Source organism: Notolepis coatsorum, assembly GCF_963971535.1.
Source record: "Notolepis coatsorum genome assembly, chromosome: 7".
NCBI lineage: Eukaryota > Metazoa > Chordata > Actinopteri > Aulopiformes > Paralepididae > Notolepis > Notolepis coatsorum.
In genome coordinates this window covers 101,628,382-101,640,271 of record NC_140171.1, presented here as the reverse complement: position 1 = coordinate 101,640,271, position 11,890 = coordinate 101,628,382, and the positions used below count along the sequence as shown (strand labels likewise).

Below are 11,890 nucleotides of genomic sequence, written 5' to 3'. Positions count from 1 at the left end.
TTAACCAGATACTTTGACTTTTACTTGAGTCAGATTTTGAGACGGTACCCATACTTTCACTTAAGTATAATTTCTGGGTACTTTTTACACCCCTTTCATTAGACTTACAGATGCAGCTTTTAGGACTGAGCTCTGCTCTGCACTGCTACTGAGGTAACAAGGTGTTAACGACGCTGCACCATTGCAGTAGAGGTGCAATTTTTAAGAGCTGGATCTGTAGGTTGTACTTTAGTTTGTATATTTTATATTTGTATAGACACTATTCCTCTTTTACTTACTTACTTACTTTTTTTTTTTTTTTTTTTTTTTTACTGTATGAAGCACATTCTCAGGGGCTCATACAGAACCAAGCATTTCACTGTAAAACAGTAACCTTCTTACTGCTCTCTTCCTACTATACTAATATGTCTTTACAACACTGCAGCACCCAAGTTCCAGCACTGTTTGATGAACATGGTTACTCAGCTTTAAGAGTTGTACCCTTCCTGCTGACTTGTCATACAGAACTTGTACAGTAAGTCGCTTTGGATAAAAGCGTTCAGCTAAATGACTAAATGTAAATGTAAACTTTATATGTGACAAATAAAAGCAAACTTGAAACGTAGTGCCATCTACTGTTGATTTTCAACATTGGGGTTTTGTAGTGGGTTAAAGAGAAAGAAGCAAAAACCTGTTGAACCATTCCATAGTCCTTTAATTAAACACGACTCTTTGCACAGCTGTGTTTTCTTACACGAGTACAATCAAAGTAATAGTCTGGATCAGACCATAGCTGTGAAAATCCACTGATGTCAGAGTCCCTACCATCCACCTCTCCGCCCAAACACAGGGTCTAAAAACAGATCATCAGGACAGTTACAACCTACAAGTGGATTCAAGTGCGTGTGTTAAGGAGACAGATAGATTTCACCAGTTAAAATACTGGATCCTATAATCAATGCACTTGGGGAGCAAGGGGAAGAGTAAACCGTCTCGGTGTCGGTCGTGCTCGGGGGCGTAGCCGGCCGCCCCGCCCTCTCTTCCTGGTGGTACGAGTTCCTCCTCAACCCCTCAACACCAGTCTTCCTCCGCATGGACCACTGGGTGTGTGGCTTTGTTTACGTGGCCTGTTTGGCAACCGTGGCTGCAACGATGCGCAACAAAACCCCACACTTTATCTCCATTCAAGACACAGGTGAACACAGAAGGGGAGGAGTTACTGCATCTCTTCTCTTCTCTTCTTTTACAGACTCGTCGACCGCTTACCTGAGGAGGAGGATGGAAGTGAAGGAAGAGAGTTAAGACATATCGTTCAAGGGTGCAGAACTCGAGAATTACTAGGGATGTCTGATCACTAAGCGTGTCGCTTTCACATATAGTTTTGGTGGACTCGGTGCGGTTCTGATGGTGAAGTTGCAACATTGTTGCATTCTTCATTTGGTTCGTCTGCATTCACACAGCAATTTGTCAAGCGCACCGAACTTTCTGAACAATGTCACACGGTCGAAAAGGGCGCTCGTCTATTGGACACAATGGAGAGTGGAAATCCCTCCCCTTCAGAAAGTGAAATGCGGAAATACACAAACTGCGTAGCCGTGAGCAGGCGTGATAGTAGCAGAGGCGTGGCATGATAGAGAGTGGAAATGTGTGTGTGGCTGCGAGCCCGTGTGTGCGCGCGCATGTCTGTGTGTGTGGACTGCGAGCCATGTCTGACTCCAGATCAGCGGATCACCCAAGTCTGTCCACGAGACATGTTTACACAGTGTGCTTGTAATGCCGTGCGCTACAGTATTAATAATAAGCCGTGTTTTTTTCTTATTCCTTCTACCCAAGATGCACAGTTAGATATATAGATAGATGCAGTGTGCTGCGCACTGCGGTATTAATAATAATAATAAGCTGCAGTGTTCCTTCTACCCAAGATGCAGTTTATCAGGTGACTGACTACGTTTGGTCCGCGTTTGGTCCAATGAAGGCGAACCGAGACCTATGTTTTTTGGAGGACCGAGTTTGCGTGTTTGGTCCGCGGACCGAGTTCGACTGCGCATTCACACAAACCCGGAAAACCGGACTATCGACTTCTGGTCCGATAGTCCGGACCAAACAGCCCCTGTGTGAAAGCGACCTTAACCACCAAAACCTGCACGGACTACAACGTATCATGCCAGTTAGGGTACCTTGTGTATACTGCCCCTTGTGTATACTGTTTACTTTTACTCATAGTATATATATATATTCAGATTCAAATTCTTTATTGCTTATATTTATTGTAACGTATACTATAACTGATGGGGCATACAGGCCCTCATCTGCACCTTTGCTTACACTGATTATTTTTCTCATATTTTTATAATCGATATCCGGTAACATTTAGAATTGATTTCAAGGTCCTCCTCCTTATATACAAAGCACTAAATGGAACAGGACCAAGCTACATTACAAATTCTCTAGTCAACTATGTGCCTTCTAGAACATTGCGATCATCTACTACTAGTCTATTGGAGGTTCCAAGCCACAGTCTAAGGAAAGTCGGGGATGCAGCCTTTGCAAACTATGCACCAAAGTTATGGAACACACTACCTATGGACATTAGGGAAGCTAGATCTCTTAATTTTTTTTTTAAATAAGCTAAAAATGTACCTCTTCACCATAGCCTTCTAATACACTCCGCTGTTGATTGTACTGTAGCACTATTTTACTCTGTCCATTCTATTGTATTGCACTGTTGCATAATTTTACTATCTATTCTACTATTTTATTGCACTGTATTATTTTACTCTGTCTATTACTTTTGATTACAGGTTCAAAACTGTCATGTATTAAACTGTGTGGGTATCAAACAAGAGACTGTCAGGCTTTAAAACTGTCCCAGAACCAGGACCAGAACTACACCGTGAGAGAGGGAACTGCGCCCTGAGAGGGAGGTTTGCCCTGAGTGGGAGGTTCGAAGGGTCAAAGTGGGTATCAAACAGGAGGGAAGACTGTCAAGTTTTAAACTGTGGATACCAAACAGAGAAGGTAAAGACGACTTTGAACTGTTGAACAATTCAAGTAAGGTACAGGGGTATATTATTGCACTGCACTATTTTATCTTACTCTTTGTATTATTGTCTATTTAAAACTAAATCAAACCATAAACAATATGGCCTGTTGGGATGTTAGATCCTAATGTGGAAAAACTCTGATTTTATATGTCTGCACTTTATGTGCTAATTTTATGTATTTTTTCTGTTGTGAAGCACTTTGAGCTGCAGTTTCTGTATGAAAGGTGCTATACAAATAAAGTGTATTATTATTATTATTATTATTATTATTATTATTATTATTATTATTATTATTATTATTATTATTATTATTATTATTATTATTATTATTATTCAGAGTTACTTATATTGTTTACACTGTTTATTTTATTCTCATATTCAGATCTAAGTCTATTGCCTATATTTATGTTTATTTTGTTATTCTTCTATTACCCTGCACATAACTACCTACCCTGTCCCCTCCCCAATGCTGCTAAGACGCCTGAATTTCCCCAAGGGGATCAATAAAGGAATATCTTATCGTATCTTATGTCAAGGTTCAAATATTACAAACGTTAGATTCATTGTTTGTGGTTAAGTGTGTAAAGATGAATCTACTGGAATGGCACTGAAAAGTCAGCACAGTCGATCCCACGAGTGTGAGATGATCTACAATAGTTTGTCATTTGTGCAAATGAGTGTCAGTGTTTGTTTACATGCTTACTACTCAATGTGCAAGGAGATTCAACAATCTTACGATCAAGGCAACGTTGCAGTGAAAGGGGGAGGGGCTCCTACCTGCAGTGTGACTGTCAGCTAAAGATTTTCTTTAGTTTGGAGAGGAAGCCCTCTTCCTTCTGCTGAGCACCCTGTCCTTCCTCTGCCTCGGTCTGCCCTGAACCCGAGCCTGCGCTGCCCCCACCTGGACACATACACACACTGCATCAGGTATAGAGGAACAACGTACCTGCTGCTGCCCCCACCTGGACACATACACACACTGCATCAGGTACAGAGGAACAGACCTGCTGCTGCCCCCACCTGGACACATACACACACTGCCCCCACCTGGACACCTTCAGTCTGAGAGCATCAGGTTATCAGGATGCTTAATGAGTCTATGCAACACTAACCCAGCCCCCATTATCAGGGGCTCATACAAAACCAAGCATTTCACTGTAATGTACATGTACTTTATACATGACAAATAAAAGCAAACTTGAAACTTGTGAGATCTTATAACCAAATAGAGGATAAAGGAAAATAGTCAAGATAGTAATCAAGATTCAATTATAATTTAAAATAAAGTACAATAGAGCTGGCTCATGTTACAAATCTGACCTGTACTAACAATAGTTCAGATTAATCATACCATGCCAGCTAAATGACAAAATGTATTCTTATTTCTTAAGTTTAAATATCAACACTATCTGGCCATCCTCAGTAAATACTATCAAACTCCTCATCTGGGACGGGCACTCGCACACACACACATTTACGCTTATAGCAAACTTAATGATTTTAGAATATTTCAGCTAATAAAGTTAAATCAACTATCCAGTTCGTTTTTATAGTGTACGTTTGGCTACTTGAGAGACTCTCGTTACACGCGATGCGGGTCCCAGCATTCCGTTGTCTCAGAATGGATTGGTGGTGAGTGAATGAGTGAGTGAGTGAGTGAGTGAGTGAGTGAGTGAGTGAGTGAGTGAGTGAGTGAGTGAGTGAGTGAGTGAGTGAGTGACTCAGTTATGCTAGGCTTTTATGCTATACGGAGAGATTCAGATACAATTTAATCAACTATCCAGTTAATTTTTTTATAGTTACAATTGAACACAAACGGTTCCAAAGATATTAATGTTTCACACCGCCAACAAAGTAGCCTTACTGAGTCCGTTGTCTCGGAATGGAAATTAGCCCATGGGGACAGTAACGTGTGTTGTCGGGCCTTATAAATAATAAAATTTGATCTGTAATATCTGCGCGTCACCCTCCATCTCCGACGGAGTATTTAACCACACCCCTCCGAGGCAAATGTAGTTCTTTCCACTGCATCGGATTAATACTGTTGGACAATCTAACAATAATTAACACATTTACAAGTCGTATTAAATTTAGCAAATAAGGAAACAGATAGAGAACATTTCAAAGCACTAGAAATTGCGAATATAAAAATGTTGACCTATTTCTGAATGGCGCAACGTTTACAGCATTTCTGAAGAATCCTCCCTTGCGAGATATGGCGGCCTAGACCGTGCCGGGCCACACATATATTTGGGCAGTTTGATTCGTTTGTTTTTTCTATAGGTTGCTGCGCACACATTTTTGTTACTCGCTCCTCTTTCTTGCCGAAAACAACACCAACTGCTTTTGGTCATTGACAAACTTCACCCTCATTTGCATATATTAAATAAATGGACTGCATTTATATAGCGCTTTTATACAAAGCGCTTTACAACTTATGCCTCACATTCACTCACACATTCAAAAGACAGATGGCGGAGGCAACCATGCAAGGTGCCAACCTGCTCATTGGGAGCAGTTGGGGGTTAAGCGTCTTGCTCACGGACACTTCGACACACGGGAGGAGCTGGAATCGAACCAGGAAACTTCAGATTACCAGACGACCGCTCTACCTCCTGAGCCACTAAACCCCTGTAAGATATTAACTACAGCAATACGGACAGCTAGTGTATGACAAACAGAAGGTGTGTGTGTGTGTGAGAGAGAGAAAGCGAGGTCCAGATAACCCCCTGCTGAATCCCTCTGACCTGCGGAGACAGTGATTCCGTTGACAGTCCCCTCCACGTCCGTCTCCTCCTCTGCGTAGCTCAGCAGCAAGGAGCGCTGTTTACGAGTCAACTTCCTGCAGTGACCAAGGGTCCGCGAGGACATAAGAGTAGGATAGATTAGATTCAAGAGTGTTTATTGAATGAATGAATGAATGATCTTTATTGTCATTGTCACAGGTACAACGAAATAAAAAATGCAGCCCTAGGTGCTAACAGTCAACACAGTCCTAAATAATTAAAACAAGAGTGAGACATACAAATAGACTGTGTCATGTGTGCACAGTTAAACAAACAGTTTGCCGTACAATGAAAATCTTACTTTGCTAGTCCACCCTTCACACAAAATCACACAATACTTAAACAAAAAGATTATAATAATAATTAAATAAACAATTTAAATACAAGGGAATGCTAGAAATAAAAGGTACAAATATATATTTTTTATAAAAAAAAATGGTATAATAAGATATATACAAGGCACAAATGAGTAACATTGGCATTATTGCACGTTCCGATTCACAGTGTAGGATCCAGTAGCGTTTACAAATATAAATAAATGGAGGTGACAATGGGTCACAGGTTTTTGGTTAATTAGATTAGTTTAAAATGTATTGTCATTATACAGCACAAGTACAGTACAATGAAAAGGAGTTGTGTTACATTTGCACTCTGGCATCCAACTAAGGTGCAAATGTAACAGTAAAGTGCAATGGTAACATACAATGTAAACTGGGTATAAAATATATAAATTAGTACTATTGCGTAATAGTGCTAATCAGATGTATGTAGAGTTGTAGTATTAATATGTACAGTGATACAGGTATAAAGACACAGTGGTAGCAAGTCACACATACATACTAGTGACCAGCAGCGTAACTAGTAAGAGTAGGTAAGGGATATGTGATAGATATAGTATATAAAAACACATGCTGCGTAACTAAAACATAGTAAACAACTACAACAGTAGACATGTTTTAAAACAGATAGTACACACGATTTCTTAGTGTGTGTGTGTATGTGTTAAGTGGCTTACTTAGGTACTCTGATCTTGATGTGAACATAGTGATCTCCATACGTGTAACTGTTCATCCTTCTGATACCTTTCCCTTCCAGCCTGATGGTCTGGTCGGCTTGGCAACCAGCAGGAATCTGAAGGGGGGGGGGGGGTACAAAAATGGTAAATGGCTGCATTTATATAGCACCTTTTATCCAAATCCCTTTACAATTTGTTCCTCACATTTTACCCATTCACTCACACATTCACACACCGACGGCGGAGGTAACCATGCAAGAAAAAAAAAAGAAGAAAATCTAACCCTAACTAACCTTACTGTCATGCACTTGTCATAATAAACTAACCTACACTGTAGCACTCAACACTTTGATGAACATTGTTACTCAGCTGATAGAGTTGTGCCCTTCCTGATGACTTGTCGTACAGAACTTGTAAGTCGCTTTGGATAAAAGCGTCAGCTAAATGACTAAATGTAAATGTAAAAGATGCCAACCTGCTCATCAGGAGCAATTAGGGGTTAAGTGTCTTGCTCAAGGACACTTCGACACAAGTCCCGGGAAGAGCGGGAATCAAACTGGGAACCTCCGTATTACCAGACGACTGCTCTACCTCCCAAGCCACTGTCGCCCATTTCTGAAATACAGGAATATTTAGTAGGGATGGGTCGAGTACTCACATGAATTACTCAAGTTTTTCTAGAGCAATTGTTTAAGGAAATATATTTTTTAGAGCGGATCTTAAACCGCATTGGCAGCAGCAATAACGAGATGTTATGCGGAAACACACACACACACACACAGTCAACACACGCTACCAATTGTATTATGTCTCGCTCGGTGGACATATAAATGCACAGTAATATACCCCATGCTTAACTCATTCCCGGCCATTGGAATTCCCCATCTAGCTATAGCTGGGCCAGCTTTCCATTACACACTTTCAATGTGCGTCACGTTGTTTGTAGAGCTAAATCTATATTTTATATGATAGCTATGGATACAATAGCATGGTCATTTGACAGTAAGAACCTTCCGTTCAAGATGCAAAAAAGAAAATTATTTTCCATCCATATGTTCCCATTTTATACCGTGGTGAATAGGAGTGTTATTTCGGAATGATCGGAGCTAATTCCTGGGAGGCTATTTATAAGCCGTGATGTGTATTATACCAAATCCATTGGCATTTTGTCCCTACACACGCTACAATAAAAAAAAATCAAATGCATACGATAGGTATTATGTTCCATCATGAATGCATGAAAGGGGGGGGGTCAATTCTGACACATTGGGGACGCGTCTATGCCTTCTACAACGCTGTTCGGTTTCTGGGTTCCTCTGATTGGCCACTAAGCCCACGTGACCCTACGCTAGCACGCCCCCCTTATCGCCGCCAGTTATCGCGTACGCCCGCACATGCGCATGAGCCGCGACAAGCGCCTTCAATGACAGAGCTCTCATATTTGCGAATGCATAAACTATATCTTAAATTATGGCTATGTGTCTAATATGGCCGTCGCTTATCAATGACTTGTTTTGTTTACATCAGGGTGAACGCTGTTGCATTCGCAAATATGAGAGCCAGCAATACGCAGCTCCAGTTAACCTAATTTATACCGTAATGAATCATTAAAAAAATATACCGTTAACTGGAATATGTTGTTTCTTTACACATATGTTGGATTATGTAATTGGTTTGTCATGACAAACCAATAAAAATCCGCTACTTTACATCAGGGTGAATGCTGTTGCGCGCCACCACCCACTTCAATGACAGAGCTCTCATATTTGCGAATGCATAAACTATCTTAAAGGTCAACCTCCACGTTGTATTTTTGTTCAATAAACAATGTGGACTAGGCCAACAGTGGCTTTCATGAAGAAGGGGAAAAAAAGTATTGAAATTGACCCAGTTTTAGTGTTTTTATCAAACATGTTGTCCATTCCATTTGACACCGGAAATGCCACTCTGAAAGAGTTAAAAAGGTCCACGCACGAATAACATGCACGCGCGAATCAAAAAAGCTTATCAAACGCCGACGTCACTACAGGTGCATATTAATGAGCCGAATCTAAAAGCTAGCCCGGCCGTGACGTCACTTCAGGAAATGCCTTGCCCGTCCGGGTCATAGTACTAGTTCAATGGTGGCCCACTCGGTGCATCACAGTTAGCCTATATAGCTCCGCCGTCCCTGCTGCCTACAGTTGGGACTAGAGTTGTTCCGATACCGATACCAGTATCGGAAAAGCCGCCGATACTGCCTAAAATGCTGGTATCGGTATCTGCGAGTACCCTCTAATGCTGCGCTCCGATACCATATGACGTAATTTATCAACAACACTGCGGTCTGTTGAGTAAGCATTATAAAACAAACGTGTGCTTAATCGATTAAAGTGTCAATGCCATTTGTCATTTTAACAGCAGATACTTTCTTAAATGTCATCGTCCCGACAGAGCGGTGTTGACGGGGAGCTCATGGGTTCGATTGGTGACTGGTGTTATTAGCATTGAACAGCTAACCGAAAGCTAGCTTTAACATTACCTTGGCTAAAGTTGGGGCTATTCATAATCCAGCAATAATGGCTGCAGACCTGCAAGCAAAGTACAGCAAGTTGGCAAAGGAGTATTCGTTAAATCACAATGTCACCAGTAACGTTACAGTCTTTTCATATACCGGCAGCTCATGCTATGCTAACCTAGCTCGCGTTGACGTCGTCATTGAGACCACCTCGCTCGCGTACACAATTAATGACATGTTGCGGACAGCCATATTGGTGACAATGGTTAGCTTTTAGTGCCAAATGATAAGAGTCTGAGGCGGAGTCTCAAAAGAGAATGTTGAATATTTATTGTGCAAAAATCACAACAGATCGGACTGCTACTGAAACGGAGCCTTGTAGACAGACTGAGTAGGGTATATCTGCAGAGCCAGTGGGTAGCGAGTGCAGCAACGTATAATGTCCGTGTGGATCATTGGAGTAGGGTATATCTGCAGTGCTGAAGCCCCATACTCATTGATTAATGATACTAATACAAATCTATACAATCACCTGTTGTTGAATAAATACCATTACTTTCTAGTTATTACTAAAAAACAGTATATATAAAACCGTATTTGTTAAAAAAAAAAAAAAAAAAAAAACGTATAATTTATATAATATCGTTTTTTTTTTTTTTTTTTTTTATGTATGCACTGGTATCGGATAAGTATCGGTATCGGCCGATACCCAAAGCTTAGGTATCGGAATCGGATCGGAAAGGAAAAAATGGTATCGGAACATCTCTAGTTGGGACCACTACACTGACGTTAGCCTATGGTTCTCTCCTCTTTGTGTGCCCCCGTCCTCGCGGGTGTCCTGCGGAGGAGCTTGTGGAATGTGGACGCGACAACAGCGGCGGCCGTTGTTAGCTCATAGCTATCGGGTTTGTACCACTAGCCTTTACGGGCTCGAGCACCCTACAGGCTGCCACCATTGTCGCCGTTGTCGCGTCCATGGCCCCCCGGCAGGGTACCCGTGGGGACGGGGTGTACAGAGAGGAGAGAACCATTTTGGGTCGGCCGTTCATGCCGGCCAGCGAGCCGGATGTCGGGATATTTTGTTAGCACAATAGCTACCAAGCTAAGCTATGTTAGCTACTAACGTTATAAACACAATATGTGTACAACGACACAATGATTTACATTATTACAAATATGGTAACGTGGTTGTGGCTTTAGAGATGGGTGGCTATAATCACGGAGCAATAGTGTTAGGTGAAACAGATACATTTTCATTCGGCTAGTAGTAGCAAGCATATATCAGTGCCTGCCACTAGCTGTGTGTGACTCAGCGCCCCCTGGTGAGCCCCCTGGTGCCCTGCACCTGTTGTGACGATCATTTCGATTACACACGCACGTTATGAACCATTGATTAAAATATGCACTTGCGTGGTGATTGTGTTGGGCAGACAAAATGTTTGATAAAAACACAAAAACTGGGTCAATTTCAATACTTTTTTTCCATTCTTCATAAAAGTCACTGTTGGCCTAGTCCACATTGTTTATTGAACAAAAATACAACGTGAAGGTTGACCTTTAAGGATAATTGGATCATTCTGGGATATCCGGTGGTTTAAGGGAGAGAGTCATACGCGAAGGTTGTGTTCATGGAACACAATCCTGTACGACTCTCGGTGGGAGGGGAGGGAAGGGGATTTTTATTTGTATGTATGTTTTTAAGCTCGGCTCTCAACGGGACCTCACTAGTTGGATGTATATCTATTGTTGCCTCGCACTCCAGAAGCATTACCAAAAACTACACTACAACATGTATAGATTATGGCTAGTTTGAATATAATGATCTGGAACACTGGGGGAATAAATAACCAACTCAAAACGCAAAAGCGTGCTCACACTGATGAAAAAATAACAGGTGGACGTTGCTCTGCTAAGCGAAACGCACATTCTAGAGAAAGACATAGATAAGTTAGCGGACAACACATATCATAATATTAGTCACTCTTCTATTGGTACGAGAACTCGGGGTGTAGCCATAGTCGTTAAACGTAAGTTGAATATTGAATTAAAGGGAGTATGGTCTGATGTAGATGGTCGGATAACTATAGCTAAGATTGTACACAAGAACAGGTGTAAAGGCCGAATGAGTGTTTTTTGTTATTGATTATTATTATTATTGGTATTAATATTATCATTATTACTATTATTATTATCATTATTAGAAGGTTACAATTTATGGGAATGTAATGATTTATGGGAATGTAATGATTTATGGGAATGTTATGACTCTGTGTAACCTGTTGGGTGGACTCTGCTGCGCTGTGGGTGGATCACCTGCACCTGTCAGGTGATCAGCCACGGCGCGGCGGAGATCATTAAATAGGTGATAGGAATCAGCTGTGGGCGGTAGCCGATGGGGAAGGCATATGATTTTCTTACCGCTTAGGAAGCTTAACGCTTTAGAACGCTTAGAACGCTTCAGCGCTTCAGGACGCTTCGGGAACGTTTTTAGATTAGTCTTATTTAGGAAACACTTTAAGCAATTAGACCAGGTTATATGACGCTTAGGATCGCTGTGATCAACCCTCCC

The 11,890-nt window shown here is 41.3% G+C and overlaps 1 protein-coding gene across 1 annotated transcript in view; it reads right to left on the bottom strand.

Annotated features, from left to right (window-relative positions):
- Positions 1-341: 341 nt before the first annotated feature.
- The window catches only part of LOC311231709 (dnaJ homolog subfamily A member 3, mitochondrial-like), a gene marked incomplete at its 5' end in the record, with an annotated part of 54,019 nt that continues 42,470 nt past the window's right edge, over positions 342-11,890 (bottom strand). The window contains 4 exons of the mRNA XM_084318336.1: positions 342-1,245; positions 3,801-3,924; positions 5,771-5,865; positions 6,825-6,940. Coding sequence (XP_084174462.1) covers positions 3,815-3,924; positions 5,771-5,865; positions 6,825-6,940 — 321 coding nt within the window. The 3' untranslated portion in view covers positions 342-1,245; positions 3,801-3,814. The remainder of the gene's footprint in view (positions 1,246-3,800; positions 3,925-5,770; positions 5,866-6,824; positions 6,941-11,890) is intronic.